General features: G+C 47.8%; 1 protein-coding gene across 3 annotated transcripts in view; it reads right to left on the bottom strand.

Annotated features, from left to right (window-relative positions):
* Positions 1-13,532, bottom strand: part of Gria1 (glutamate ionotropic receptor AMPA type subunit 1) — a 337,003-nt gene extending 323,471 nt beyond the window's left edge. Inside the window, exons 1-2 of one of the 3 annotated variants that reach the window (XM_006984888.4) lie at positions 13,057-13,532; positions 9,970-10,107 (exon numbers count right to left, since the gene is read on the bottom strand). In XM_006984888.4, the coding sequence (XP_006984950.1) occupies positions 9,970-10,107; positions 13,057-13,138 (220 nt within the window). In that variant the 5' untranslated portion in view covers positions 13,139-13,532. The remainder of the gene's footprint in view (positions 1-9,969; positions 10,108-13,056) is intronic. The other 2 variants (XM_006984887.4, XM_076542378.1) reach the window with 2 other exon arrangements.
* Between the last annotated feature and the right edge of the window lie 2,702 nt (positions 13,533-16,234).

Below are 16,234 nucleotides of genomic sequence, written 5' to 3'. Positions count from 1 at the left end.
AGGGTGTCCCCCAGTCCCGCAGCCACAGGCAGCCTTGCCTTCCACACTGCCATTGCTGGTGCAACACTCATTCATTCACCCGGTTAGCACCACTGCACACTACTCTGTGGTGATGATAATGGGACCCTGAATAAGCCAAGGTCATGGACCTCCAGCCGTTTCTCCAAGTGAGTAGAGGTGACAGAGACTGTGACTAGAGGGTGTGGAGTGGAAAGTGCTCGGGACTGAGATGCAGAGAAGAGCGGGTCAAGAAAGCAAAGATGGCTCCTAGGAGGAGACAGAGCCGGGGCTGACGGGACAGCGTTTCATCTCTCCCTCCTTCCCTCCTCTCCTGTCTCCCTTTTCTTCCCTTCCTCCCGTCCCTTTTTCCACAGGATTTTTCTATATATACCAGATTGGTTTCTAACTCACTGTGTGGCAGATATAGCCTCAGACTCATGGCTATCCTCCTGTCTCAGTCCACCAACTGCTGTGATAATGGGCATATGCTACATGACCTGAAAGAAATACAGGCCTGTGAGGAAGGAGTGCAGGAGGGGCACTGTACATGCATAGGAGGAGGAAGTGGGAATTTGGGAATGCCTTGCCCCCGTATGGACAGACCGGACTCCATATACGGTCTGGCTTCCATGCCAGGAGAGCTGCATGATTCCCTGCTGTGCACAGGGTCTCCAGAATTCCATGCCCTGCCTAGATCAGCCAGCAGCTTCCACAGAGATTCACCTATGGGCCCCCAAACCACGTATTACAGTCACCCATCCATATGCCGTCGGCCTTCCCTTCCTCCCAGTGTCTCTTGCCCTCTTTCCTGCCTGTCTTCACCCTATATTGGATATAGGAGTAATGGAGCAGAAGCCATTGTACTCCAGCCCAAAGTCTACAGGCTGCTGTGTGGCAAAACACCACCTCCCACCTACTCACTACCCTTCACTTTAAGGAGGGGGAGACCAGGACCAGTATCTGACTCCCTTTGAGGAAATCAGTCTGAAGAATTACTTCTTTGCTTAACATTTACAGGTGTTGGCTTAGAATGTTGAACACAGTCTGGCTCTAGCCACACACATACCTGTGTCTCTTCAGCAGGCCTCTGCCTAGAACACAACCATCACAAGCTTCTGTACTCAGCTCAGACCCCCTACCTACGTCCCTGCCTAGAGCTGGCTCCTATGGGTTACATGCTTTCCTGGAGACCTGGCCCTTGAGAACACTCATGAAGTCAGTTGCTTTATTTGACTCATCTGCAGTTGTTCCTAGCTGGGGCACACCATGAGCACAGGCAGTCTTCTGATTGGCTTTAACAGTAAGCTCTCCTTAAACATGCCTGGACTCTCGAATGAACATGTCGGCATTTCTGTACAACATGTGGCTATTTCACATTGGGGTGGGGTGCCCTCCTGGTCTTGGTTGATTTAAGGACCATGTCTGACCTGAAGGTCAGAAAGGCGCTTCTATCTCTGAAGTCCTAGGGGTCCAGGAGATGCTCAGATGACAAAGTGCTTGTCTTATAAGCATGGGGATCTGAACTCAATCCTCCATTTTCTGCAAAGACAGGAGTGATGGTGCACATTTTCAAACCTGGAGAGACAGAGCCGGGTGGATCTCTAGGCTCTCTAGCTAGCCAGCCTAGCCTAGCAGAATCCATGGGCCCCAGATCTCACCAAGAGGCTTATCTCAGAAACAAACAAAGAGACAAAAAAACAAAAACAAAAACAAAAAAACAAAAACAAACAAACAAACAAAAAACTCAAGGTGGATGACTCCTGAGGAACACCACCAGAGGCTGAACTTTGAACTTTGACCTCCATGTGCATGTACAACATTTACATGCATGGATCTCTGCACAGATGTATGCACTCGCATGCAGAAACACACAAGGTAGAAGGATGCTTGGACACTTCCAAGACTATCTGAAGAAGTCTGTTGTTTGAATCCAGATCTTCACATGTGAACCTGGAGAATCCAATCCCCTTTTATTGCACCATACACGGTACATCTGTGGCATGTCTTCAGCCCACCTGCATTTCTGGTTTCTGCTTGAATCCTCTTGTTTGATGGAACCTACAAGGCTCCAGCTGGAATTTTACCTACAACAAGAGGGAAGTTCAGGAGAAGTTCCCTCTAATGAACATGCATGAGAAAGAGAAAAGGGGGCGAGGAAATGAGAAGAAAAGAGGAACAGGGAGGGAAAGGAGGGGGAGGAGGGAGGGGAAGGAAGGGAAGGAGGAGAGGGAGGGCAGGAGAGGAGAGAGTGAGAGCAAGAGAGCAAGAGAGCGAGAGAGTAAAAGAGGGAGAGGGAGGGAGAGAGAAAGAGAGAGAGAGAGAGAGAGAGAGAGAGAGAGAGAGAGAGAGAGAGAGAGAGAGAGAGAGATCTTTTTATCATCTCTTTGTTCAAGCCTATTTACTCTTCAAGACCCCGAGCCCCTTAAGGGAGAATCAATGTTTGGTATGCTTCCTTTCCCTCAGTTCCTATTGCAATGCCCTGTAATGGCAAATGGATTTCATCTCTGGAGTCAACTCCGACCAATTTGCAGTAGCCGCTTAGAATGCTGAAGTGAGAGGGAGCTTGAGGTCACATTGGAAAGAGTGTGACAGCAGCAGCTGCCTGTGTGGTGTGGAAGGGGCATGATGGGACATCCACTGCTGGGAAGACGGTGATGGACGCTTTGAGTGACTGAATTCATCTATGAACATTACCCGTTTCCCAAACAGCTCAGGGGACCACTTTGCCCTAAGGCTCTGAGAAGAAAATAGCCATCTCCCTCATCCCAATAGAGGTATTTACCCCAAGGAAGAGGTAGTTATCCATAAGGCCCCATTCAGAAAGAGAACCGAGAGTCGACTGCACACCAGCATCAACACCCATACCCATGTGTCCTATCGTGAGAACATGGATGAAGATAGAGGATCTCGAGCAGGTTGTCATATCAACCAGAGAACTGTAGACATCTGCCCTCAGCTGGGGGCATGGTGTGGGTGTGCTGGGTGAGCAGTGTAGCCATTTCCTCTGGATTGAGACAATCCCTTCTCAGTGGAGAAGAGACACTCCTAAGACAGGAAATAAAGGAGCCTCTGAAGGTTCAGGAAGCTCCTGGTACTAGTAAAAGTATGCACGCCCCTTCCCAAGGCTATCAAAGCTGTGAGCAGTTGTTGGGGACAGGAGAGTCTGTCAAGCTGCTTGGAGAGCAGAGCTGGAGCTCCCAGGAGGCAGCTTTCATGCTACAGTGGGCCTTTTGGTGACGTAGCTGCCTTTGAGTATCCCCTCACTCATATTCCTGTAGTAACCCTGTTATAGACTCAGTAGTTCACTAAGCTAGACTCGGGTGGCATCATTGTACTGGCCTGTCATTGGGGTCCTATCTGAGGCCCTGTCTATGTTCCTTCATGCTGCTCCAGGAAAAGTCATACCACAGAGTACAGAATACAGACGCTCTGCTCTCCAGCTCAGAAAATGGGCACATAGAGTGTGGTTAAGGGGACATTGATGCTGTGACTTGTTCCTCTCCAAGCATGTAGCTAGAGTTTTCTCTCCGGGTCCTGCCAAGCAGTCCAACAGTCCACTTATAAAATAAACACACAGATGCTTATATTATTTAAACTGTTTGGCCTAATGGCCTAGGCTTCTTGCTAGCTGTTCTTACATCTTAAATTAACTCATTTCTTTTAGTCTATAAGTTACCATGTGGCTTGTGGCTTACTGGTACCTTACATCTCGCATGTCATGGTGGCGGCTGGCAGCGTCTCTCTGACTCAGCCTTCCACTTCCCAGCATTCTCCTCTCTCCTTGTCCCCACCTATACTTCCTGCCTGGCTACTGGCCAATCAGTGCTTTATTTATTAACCAATCAGAGCAACACATTTAACATACAGAACATCCCACAGCACAAGTGTCTCCCTTCCTCTCCACCACTCACATCCTTTCCTCCTTCCAATGCCCACTCCAGCCTCCCTTCATCTGACGTCCCACTCTCCACAGTCACAGTGTCTGTCTTAAGTGACCCTGAATCAACCTCCACTTCCACTGTAGCATGCATTCCCTGAGCTCTTTCCCCTTTGCAATAAAAGAGGAAAATGTCATTGGCTCTGAAGCCCCCCTCCCCACAAATTGCCTTCAAAGACCAAGTTAGGCTCTTTTTGCGTAGTGTGACAACAATCTCCATTATTTTCAGTATCAGCACGTATGAAGTGAGATTGTTATAGCTAAGACAACATCTGGGATGACTCAGTGACAGGGCAGAGCTTTGGAACAGCCTCTGCTCACCCCATCACCAGCTGTGCTCTCTTCACTTCTACACTAAGGCTGATTGTTTTTGGAGCAACGAGCAGGTGTTATACATCTCGTGCCCTTTACTATTCCTTACAGGGTGAATGAGCTGCATTAGAATAAAATAACATAATACTGGACACTAAAGGGAATACATCAATATGAGTGCTGGCTGGTGCACAGACCTGGTCAAGCAAAATCATCGGCTTATCACAGCCACATGAATGGCAGGACATAGAGAGAGCTTGCCTAAACCTGGAAGCTTATGTTTTATATTAAAAAGGAAAAAAAAACAGAGTAATTCTCAGTTCTAGACAGTAGATACTGGGTAGGAATGTGTATTCAGCATTGCTTAGCACCTTATTATTTTTTTTTAAGGAGAGAGAAAAGCTGGTTTCTGTCTGCCTTCTGAAATGCATTCTGAAGGGTAAGCAACATGAGTCTGTGGACTGTGAGTCTGAAGCCTTGACGTGATATGTGAAGCTTATACAGCAACTAAGAGGCCTCTGCCTGTGGCCAGCACCCAAAGCCTTGTGAGAAGTCCCTTGGGAATCCCAAGTGGGCCTACAATAGGAACCCCACTGTGGCAGAGATGTTGCCCTTCTCCACCTGACTGTGACTTAGGCTATTGCCATGTTCATGCTGTGGACTTTGCTCATTGATGTTGGGGATGCTTGCATGTAAACTTGGGACCACAGTGTGAGGAGACATGCCCTTTCAGGAGACCAATTCACCTTCTAGCCATGGATAGGCGCTCCACACAGGTAAGAGCTGCTTGAGAGGTCCACGAGACTTGCAGGGACAATGTTTCCAGATCCAGTGGGTTAAGTAAGAGAATTGGACTGGTTGGGAAGGGGCCCATTCGGGTGGTTACTACACATTCCTTCTCTATTAATCTAGGCTACATAGACCTGGGGTTTTAAGGCTGCTTCATCTTTTAATAACAATGTTTACATTTTATCAGCTGTATTACTTATGTATAATTGCGTTCTCCCCATGACACTTCCACACACCCATGTAGTAATATCTCGACCATAGTCACCTCACCTTCTGCTCTCTCTCCTATCTTCTCCACTCACACTAGCCCCCTTCCACTTCCCAAGCAGGCTCCACTTCTACTTTCTGTATAGTCTGTATATACTTTCTACTTTCGCACGACAGTCTCTGTTCTGTTCCAGAAGGGGCTTGTGTGTGGTCATTTGTGCCCCTTTTCACAGCATGTGATCGACGCTGAGTTGAGAAGCCCACCTAGAGAACTATTAGCGGTCTGGGAGGGGACGTTCAGGAATGTGTCCCCCCTACACCCGCTATTCTCTCAGCACAGAAAGTGCCTCCCTTCCTGTCTTCCCTCCTTCTCCTCCCCACTCTCTGCAAGGCCAACCCCGTGCCTCCCTGTGCTTCTAACACTCCTTGGAAATCTCTGCGAAAGCACGTACAACATCACATTTTAATTTTCTCTTTCAGGACAGTATGCCTCGATGGGGATAAAGTCCTTCAGGGCAGAGAACGTGTCTTAGCTTTGTCTGCATTTCTGGTACTTAACGCTATGCCTGGGTTTGGTAAAGGGCTCAGAAATGCTTACTGAAGAAATGGAAGACTTTTTAGATGAAAGAATTGCTTAAGCTGTGGTGCCCATACTAAGTAGCATAGTCTTTTGGGTCCACTCTTGAATATTCTGATTCTGGAAGAAGAGAAGCCACTGCTGAGCCTTGCTTTAAACCAGCCCTCTGGGTGAATGCTATGTGCACAGAAGTCCAGGAAACTACAGGACGCACGCAGCTGCATCTCTGCTCTTTGTTTTTGTTTTTTGGCTCCTTATAGTCCCTATATCTGGCACAGGGCTTGGCATGAAGTAGGAAGTGTGTGTGTGTGTGTGTGTGTGTGTGTGTGTGTGTGTGTGTGTGATACAAAAGAATGAATGGAATAATGAATGAAAGAATACTTGAAAAGGTAAGATGAGCCTGTAACAGTGCTACTCAGAGTGCTCTCTAGAGCTCCACTTAGCATGTCACATGTTCACTTATTCTCTCTTACCACATAAAGGCATGAAGACAGGTGGATAGCTAGCCTGTAAACACTGCCTTATAGATAGCTGCTCCTACCCTGTCTCTGTAGACTTGGAAGAAGATATTTGGCTTTGATGATGTAATCACCCCCTTCCCCCAACAATGGTAGGCGAGGAATGTCCTTACAAAGACACCAGACTCTCACTTGGGCCAGCAGTAGTCAGGATGCTTCTGTCCATCTCTTCTGCATCCCTTGCCCTGTGTTCATCACTCTCCCTCTTTGACTGCCTGTTGCTGAAACTTCTAGCAGGGACAGCTCATACATTTCCTCTCCCTTCCTTTCTCCACCCTCTGGTGGAGGGATAATGAATAGCAAAATGCATCAAAAACAAAATTGAATGATCAAATCGAATGATAAACACTTGCTCATTTTCTGAAGTCAGTGCACATACAAAGTTAAATCTGAATAACATACTTTACTTAGTTTTCTATGTCTGATGAATTAATTCATTCTGCCAAGAACCATTATCTCTCTTTGATGGCATTTACTCAGTTCAAACTGGGAGAGTTGTACAGATTTCCACACTGCTGGGCCACACAAACATAGTCTCAAAGGGTTCCATAGCCTCCTGTGAAAGTAGCAACAGGAAGTAAAACGCCATTGCTTCCCCAATTCTTCCCCATTTTCTCTCTGATCTCAGAACTAAAGAGCAGAAACTGAAGGTCTAAGTATATAAATGGCTTTATTGCTTCTTGGATAGCCTTCCTGTGTCCCGTTCGGGGTATAATCTAGTTAAGAACTAGTGTTTTATCCTATCTGTGTTTCCAATGTCCATCTTGGTTCCAAGCTTGAAGAAACATTGAAAGAACAGCTAGACTCACAAAGCAGAAATGAGTGACAACCTGTGTGCTAGCATACAGCATGTATCAAGTTCAAAACCTCAGATCCACTGCTCATAATGGGCAATTAACTTGCCTGTGTCATTAACTTGCCTGTGTCATGATTCTACCTCCCCAATAGGCAACCAGCAGCTCTCTGCAAGATCAGGTCTTGGACTGTGAAGATAACAGACAAGAAACAGCACCTCTTGCCCTCGAATATTTCCTCCTCATTGTGTCCTTATTATCTTGTCTTGGCACTCAGTATCTTGACTTTTCGACCCTGTGAGTTGAGAGTACATGTGCCAGCTATTTATTCTTATTGATTCTCTTGTCCTTGTTGGGCAGTGAGCTCTTTTGAAAGTTTGACCAATGCAATAAAATTGGGGACCTCTTCTCTAAAGATATCCCCCAACACGCATACTGGGTACTGGTACCAATGGAGGCCAGAGGAAGGTGTCAGATCCCCTACATCTGGAGTTACAGGTGGTTGTTGAGACACTAGATGTAGGTTCTAGGAACTGAATTTGGGTCCTCTACTAGAGCAGTTTGTGCTCTTAACTGCTGAGTTTCCTCTCCAGACCCAAAAGGTGTCTCCACACTTGCTTAAGCATACAAGAGGTTTGGGTGGTATAGACACACTGATTTCCCACTCAAACCTTCCCTTCATGGACCTTCTCCATGACACAGGAAAAGGAATTGAGAAGTTATCCAAAAGTTGAACACCTGCTCTGCATTGGTTCTCAATTTCTTTCTGGGATGTTTTTGCAGACCTACACCCCAAAGATTCAGTGTTAGTTAACTCTTTTCTTCCACATAATGACTGCGATTGTTGATTTTTCACAACAAGCTGACTGGTTGGTTTTACAAGACTACCAAGGGCATTAGTGAGGCACACCTATGGGAATGTCTGGGGGCATTAACTGAGCGGGGGATGACGCACCCTGAATGCAAGAAACGCTAACCATGGCCTGGGGTAGTAGGCTGAATAAAAATGGAGAAAGAAAAAACCACTAGAACCCTAACATCCCTCTTTCTCTGCTTCCTGATCTACTCAAATGTGGGCAAATAGCCTTAGGCTCCTGCCACCCAGTCGTCACTGTCACAAGGGACCATGTCCTCAAACTATGGGCCCAAATAAACCCTTCCCACCTCAAGCTGCTTCTTGTCAAGTATTTGGTCAATCACCTAATATAGCAAATAATACACCAGACAAGATCTTCCACCCGGGCTTTTCCAGAATGCAGAGTAGTTACGTTATTATCCACTGGGCCACTCCTGTGCAAGGTCACAGCTGCAGCTTGGAACTGGAGTTTATCTCTTTAGGCGCTGTATCAGGCCACTGCCTCATCAGAACACCCTCTGTTACTTCAGCCTCTGTCACTAAGGTATCTTAAGGATAGACGGATCTATCTGTTTATCATAGTCAGCAGGAATGTGGATTGAGGGTAGAAGATGGTTACAAGACCACTATTGACTTCTCCACCGACCTTGTGAAAGTTCCATAGCTGTCCCACCTCTGGCTCCTGGCACAAAGTGGGTGACAACAGTTCTCTGCAAAGCTCCATCAAGCATTAAAACAGACAGTCCCCCAAAGCAGCAAATTCCACAAGGTCTGTAGCCAACCATCACTGAATGACAACAAATACCACTATCCATGTCCATGATGCATTTTCCAAAAACCCTCTGGGAAATTGTAATTCCTGGAATCCATATCAACACTATCCTGGGTATGATCTTAGAGGCAGAGGAAATTCTAGATTCTTGTTTGGAGACTTCGAAGTCTCACCAGCAGCAATCACTGAGAGGCCCCCATAAGGGAGTGTGGGAGAGATGAAAGACACATCCCTGCCTTCAGCCATCGGCAGCTCAGCAGAGGTCATGAAGCCAATGGTGGCTCACCAAACCTACAGTGCCAACTCAGTCCAGTCTGGAGTCTGCAATTGTTCTCCCTCATTCTAGAAGCTTACACTTTCTTGCCACACATTTCCACCAGAGCTTAGTCCCCAGAGGGACAATGTCTCTACTGGTTAATTTTTAGGCTTTCATCTGACACAGAGTGACAGCCATACAAGCCTGCTCGCCCTCCCCCCAGATTTACTTGTTAGGTTCCTGTGTCAGCGGAATTTGCTCAACACATTTTATAATACTGTCACCCCAGATGTCTCTGCTGTAGCTCCCCCTTGTCATTCTGCAGATGACCTGTGGTCTGTTTTATGCTCCAAGGTCATCACTAAAACTGTGTAGACTTCTCAGATCCTTCTCATTTTAATCTACAACCTGTCTTAAGCAGGCATTCACTTCACACCTCTTTGGAAATCACCTAGCCCCCACATTTCAATAATTATTATCCACTTTGCCCAAATAGGACACACTTCACATCGACCCGTGCTTAGGAAACATAGGCACACCTTTGTTCTCCTAAGTGGTGGGCAGGAAATGGCTGAGGCATTTTTAAACCCCATTGTCTTCAAGTCAGAGCTGTTGCTTCTCCATCTCTCAGCAGTTGCCTATTTGTGAAACTCCTCAATCAAGAGGCCCCAGTGGAGTAAGCCGGATGCAGTCAACCCAAGACCCCACCAGGCTGACGGTTCAAGCTCACTGATGGTGAAAAAGCACACCCATTCCACGAAGCACAGCAGGCTCAGAATACAGACTGTGGGGATCCCTTAAAAGGCTCTGGAATTTTCCCTTGAAGGGCCTTCTCTCACGAAGACAAATGAGGACTAGGAGTCATTTTTGCAACAACAACACCTACCCACGGGCCCTCCCATCACGGGTCTAGCGCAGAAAGACATGTCAGGAATAGCAGCCATTACTTACATCGGTAAGTCATCTCGAAGCTGTCACTGATGTTCACAATATCGATCTGGGGAAGCAGCTTGGGGGGCTCTGTGAGTTGTGACAAAGCGAACCTAAAAGCTGCATGTTCCTGCGATTGTTGGTTTGGAAATAATCCCCCTGGAAGGCAAGAAAAGGCGATGTAGTAAGTCTCGGGTAGAGACAAGATGCACAGTAGCCCATCCCAGAGAGCCCAGGCCTCTCCCATGCAAATCCAGAGCTATGGCCATAGCTCTCTCTGGTAAGTAATCTGAACAGACGCAACTGGGTACCAAAGCTTAAATTCTATGGATAAGCTTCTAGGACAGGACTCTAACACCCATCACTGTGCCCCACCATTTGGCTGTGTGCCCCTTGGCTCAGCAATGGCAGAGAACACAGGAGACCTATAGAATTTACTTCCTCCTTTCTCATTTCTGCCAGACCCCCACAAGCCTCTGTTTACACACACACACACACACACACACACACACACACACACACACACACACACACACACACACTGCTTTCCTGTATTTATCTCATTTTACTTGGATCCCATTTCTTATTCACAGAGGTTTCAGTTACAAGGAAACATTGTAAAGTGACAGAAACCAAGGCCTGGGACCCCTTGGGCTTTTCTGCCACTGTAACTGTTTGCTTTGAGATTTGGCCAGGTCTGCACAGAATGTAACTAGCCCGTTACCTTCGAAGTTCATTATTTATTTTCTCTGAGAACTCTGGTTTTTGTCTTTCATTGCTCATGTTCCCAGATACCTAGGAATGTCTGGTTACATAAGGGGTTACCATTGTGCTTTGCAGATGTGGGGGTCTTAAGAGTGCCCAGATGTTGCCAACATCTTCTTCCAGTAAACAGATCGGGGAAGGTACCTGCCAGGGTTTTTGTTCCAAGACACAAGGGCACACAGCTTTCCTTTGTAATACGGTGGATGTGCAAATGAATTGAAATACATTCCTGTAAATTGACATCAGCTGTTTCTAGGGGCTGGACGACAGCAAATGTGTACACAGAAGTTCATCTCTGATTGGCCAGAAATTCACAGTTCCAGTAATACACTGATAACTTCCTGTGCCGTGGATACATGATTGGCTTTAAGAACAAACTATGGACCTTGAGGCTTGTGTTAGAGATCATGAAAGTAGAATCGACGACGACCTCGTGGAGGTGATAATTTCAGCATTTGTTCTACTGGCTGATGTGTCTCCCTTGTGTTTGAAAAGAGCAACAGTTACCGAGGCTGAACATGAAATATCTGCAGGGATGCGTGGGCAAATGTGGGTGTGCTCACATAAACACCCCAAGCCCTTACCCCACAATGATGCTGCACGCATATACCTGCAGAAGGCAGTCCACAGTTTCCTTGATGAGAGATTACAATTGGCCAAGTAGAGACAGCAGGTAAGAACAAACGTGAGAAATGCCATAGGCCGGCACAGGTGACTTCCACACACATTGACACCCCATTTTAAAAGGCACAACAAACTAGCAAGAAACTAAAAAAACAAAAAACAAAAAAAAAATTACTCCTGCTGGGGATGCTCCATTCTCTCCTCCCAGGTGACCACACCCCACACGCCTCTGGTCTTGGTTTTCCACTCTTTACAGTAAATGGCAGTGAGCAGGTGGGAGGTGGGAGGGAACAGTTACAGGCTGGGCCACAAGGGACGTGTCTCCCTCCCGGAGGCAGGAAGTTTGCCTTTAAGGCAGGAGCTCATGCACACACGTACACACACTTCAGAATACAGCTTAACAGGTGTCAGGAAACAAAGCAAGTTACTCCATAGCCACCCCAACAGTACCAGGAGTCAGGAGGCTGGAGAGGTCCAAGGAGGCCATTAGCGACACACGTGTGCCCATTAGATCCCCCCCCCCGCACCATCACCTCCCCCCCCACACACAAATACTCTCACAAAAACCAGTAGCTGCTGAGATGGAACTCTTCTTAATAAGCCAGCCCCTGGTACGGGGAGGATGCAGAAAGCCAGCCAGCCAACATGTCTCAGAGCACAGCAGCCTGGTTGATGCTGGGTCACAAAGATGCTGAGCTGCTGGTCACCCTGACCCCATGCCCTGCTACTGGTGCTGTTGCTTCGTGTGTCTGGATTTTCCCTATGGTTACGAGAATGGCAATACCTGTCAGCTCCTACGTAAATACAAGTACAGCCACCAGATGAAGGGAAATGGGGGACAGAAAGGCACGCAGTGTGTTGAAACCCACCTGCAGGTCGACAGGATGGAGCCCAGGCATGGGACTGCTGCTGGGGGTTGGGGGGTGAAGAAGAAGCCTGTGCATGTGTGTGTGTGCTCGAAGCACTGGTGTCAGTGTGTGTGGACAGGGCACTGAAGAGGAAGGGGTAAGGAGGGGAGAAAAGGCAGGCTAGGAAGTTCCAGGATCAGGGAATGGGGGATAGAGCCCAGCATGGCAGATGGCAAAAGGAAGAATCCATAGAGCTCTGGCCACAGAGTGGGGCCTGGGACGTTTCTCAGCAGAGACAACCAAGCTAGTACCCACCACTCCTTCGCTGTGAGGGGGTCTCTTTCCCCTCCCCCAGCCAAGACATCACTCCCTTCCCCAACACTCAGGCTATATATGCACATTTAATATATAATCACAACACACATACGCCCACCATCCATATTTATATAAATCAATGAGAGCAGGCACCATCCACCTAGCAAGAGTTAACTCCTTAAACACTCGGAACCCTGTTTGAAGCACAGTCTGACTATATTTTTCCCTCTCTGGAACGGAGGCTCCTCCATTTCAGGCGCTCATGCTCGCCCGGAGTGCGCGGTGTATGTGCACCTGTGTGTGTGCACACACACACACACTCGAGAGCGAGCGAACACTTCCCTTGTGCCCCTCGCTGCATCGCTGCATCGGATGAGGATGGAGCCCCTTTCCCCCCACTGGCAACTGGAGTCTTCCTTCCTCCTATCCTGGTTTTCGATGGCCAAGCACAACAGCTCCCGACTGAGAACGGGTTGAGAAATCTCCCCTCAAAAAAAAAAAAAAAAATCCCTGGCCAGATCCCCAAAGTCCCTCCCCAGCTGCCCCCCTCACTCACCTATCTGGATATTGTTGGGGAAATTGGCACCCACAACCGCACCTAGAAAACCGGTGCAGAAAAAGGCAAAGATGTACGGCATATTCCTTTTTACATTGGCGGAAAAGAAGCCCTGGTCCAACCATAGATTTGGTCTTCCCTCCCCTTCCTTTGATTCTTCTTGCTGCTCTGCCGGCTCTTTTCCTCCTGCCGGTCCTTGCTTGCTTCTTTCCTTCCTCCCTTCCTTCTGTGAGGCTTCTCTTGTTTCTCTTGGAAGGGGAGCCGAGCAGTTAAACTGCAGCGTTAACACCGACTGACAGCCAGATTAACTGAGCCGGGAGCAGCCGGTCCTCATGCTTGGAGCGCTAGCTTGCTCCCCCTCTCCCTCTGCTCTCCTCCTCTTCTCCAGCAGCCAGCCAGCCAGCCTCTCTCACCCTCCCATTCTCTCTCTCTCTCTCTCTCTCTCTCTCTCTCTCTCTCTCTCTCTCTCTCTCTCTCTCTCTCTCTCTCTCTCTCTGGCTGCCAGCTCTCTCTGCTGATACCCAGGAGCCAGCTCAGAGTTCCTGTACTGACCCCCCTACCCCATCACCCCTGCCTCCCTATCCTCACCTCACTTTCCTTTCTGTGGGTGCAGAGGATGGAGGGGGATGGAGGGTCAGAGGTGCTTTCCCCTAAAGGGGCAACTCACTGTCCCCTTCACCTCCCCCACCTTCCTCTGCTCTCTCGGCCCCTCCCCCAGCCAGGGGATAAGATGCTACTGGGAATGCGGGTTCAGTTGCAAGTCAGTAGGTGGCAGGGGGTCCCCACAATAGCCCTGGATTCACCAGCTGCTTGATCTAGGTCACTTTTTCTAGTAGTGCACGGGCTGTGCTGGATATATCTTCCACACTCCACTGGCCCAATTATTCCTACAACTAATTCCCAAGGGGGAGACCCTAGAAATCCCTCTCCAGAAATTTAAAGGGAAGACTGGGAGAAAGGCAAACAACAGCAGCTTCAGTGGGACTGGCCGGTGCTTGGACCAGGATGCTAGCAGACCCTTCCACCTTTAGGAATGGCATGGGTGGCCTCTTTGAAACCCTAGGTGTTTGAAATTGGTTTCCCCCACACTTTTTTTTTCTTGCAGGGCCCAGGAATCTTTAATGGCAGAGTTGTGTGGGTGGGTGAAAAAGGAAGATTCAGGGTACGCACACAGGGCAATTACATGAGTCATTTTGCGTTGATTCCAGTCAGAGGACACGGGCTGCTTTCACTTACATCTGCACGTTGTTTGTGTCCGGTGGAAGCTGGGCCTCCATGGACCCTGGACTGCAGTTGGCTCTGAGATACCCCAGAGGGAATAGTGTGCCCACGACGGCAGTGTGAGCTGTGGGACAGCTGTCAATAACAGCTGTGGCTGTCTGTCGTCTATGAAACAACTTCACAGAGTCACCCATCTGTCCTCACACTCAGAAGTGGCCATGGGTCCTGGGATTCAGTCATGATGACAGCCAGGGAGGCCTTGAAACTTTAAATATTTTTCTACATTTTTAAGTGTGTGTGTGTGTGTGTGTGTGTGTGTGTGTGTGTGTGTGTACATGCATGCCACAACACATGAGTGGAGGAGGTCAGAGGACAACTTGTGGGATTTGGGTCTTCTCTTCTATCATGTGGGACCAGGGATTAAGCTCAGGTCATCAGGCCCGGCAGCAGGTGAAGCCACCTCGCTGGCTCTGGGTCTGTGAACTTAAAGGCTCTGCACATTACCAATACACTCCTTGTCCTAGCTGAGATGTGTACACAGCACAGAGCCTTGGGAAAAGCAAGCTCTACTTGTCCCCCAGGTGGAAGAAGTCTTTGCTCATGGAGTACAGCATTTTATCAAGAGGCTCCCCACACCCTTCCTAGCACTGCATCATCACACCCTGGGGCTTGCTACATGCTCAACTTAAACCCCAAGCAGAGGCCATGTGGATGCTAGGTACGTTGTGCTTTCTTATGTCTTTGCAGAGACTCATTGGGTAGGTAGTTCAAGTGTCTCTAATACCAACGGTTATCTGTCATTTATCTTGCAGCAAAGAGCTCACTAAGCACTGCTTGGAATGTGTTTGGGCAACAAGCCCTGTCGAAAGTGATCTCATTCCTATCTACTCATAAAGAGGCCCAGTGATTTGCCCAAGGCTTCTCTTCCGGCATGGAAAAAATGGGATGTGAACACAGGGAACTTGTATCTGGCTTAAGGACTTCATCCTTTGGCCCTGGGGTAGTGACCACTGGGCAGGTACATCCTGGTGTCAGCATTGGCTAGGGAAATTGCCAGGCCAGGCTCCTAAAGTCCTGGCCAAGATTAGAGCCTGCAATTGAATGATTCCATGTTAAAATTCTTCCACTGGCTTTTCTTTTTTGCATCTTTTATTTTATTTTTTAATTTTTTTGTCTCTTACTATTTTGAATGGTACCTGGGGATCTTTCAAGCTCTCTGAGTTTTGTGCCTTGTAATAATAATAATTAGGCTGTCACTAAAGGCTTCATACATTGTCACCTTTCAGAAGATCTCAAAGCCCTTTACAAGGATTAATTAGTAAAATCGCATCACCCGCTTGGAGTTGGAAATAATTGTTTGGCTTGGGGGTGTGATTAAAGGAGTCCAAAAGATGCATTTTCTATGATCTTCATAAATCATGTCATAAGACAGGCCTTCCAGGACACAGCTCTGTGGTTTGCCCTCCATGGGTATGATCAAGAGTGCCTATGGCTTATTAAACATATATCTGTTCAATGGTTAAAGACACATGGAGCTGGCACATCTTAAGTTTGGACACTGATGTTTACATAGAGGTTCAACTGGTCATCATATTTCCCTTCAAATTAAATGGTGGAGGGATTCCTCTTTGTATCCACACAGGGCTTGGTGCTGGGGAATACAGAAAGGGACTAGGCAGAGCCTCTGCCTCAAAGTAGGTGCATGCGGTGGATGGTAGATGTCTTCATCTAACCGCCATCTGATACAGATGAGGACAAGTGTTGCTGAAGTTTTTCTGTGTCCACCCAGCTCCTGCAGCCGCTCAGACCCAAGTAAACACACAGAGACTTATATTACTTATAAACTGTATGGCTGTGGCAGCCTTCTTGCTATCTAGTTCTTATATCTTTATTTTGTTTGTTTGTTTTTGTTTGTTTGTTGTTCAAGACAGGGTTTCTCTGTGTAGCTTTGCACCTT

The sequence above is a fragment of the Peromyscus maniculatus genome, chromosome 8, assembly GCF_049852395.1.
Source record: "Peromyscus maniculatus bairdii isolate BWxNUB_F1_BW_parent chromosome 8, HU_Pman_BW_mat_3.1, whole genome shotgun sequence".
NCBI lineage: Eukaryota > Metazoa > Chordata > Mammalia > Rodentia > Cricetidae > Peromyscus > Peromyscus maniculatus.
Note: the sequence above shows the minus strand (reverse complement) of the source record. Positions and strands in the feature narration are given on the sequence as shown.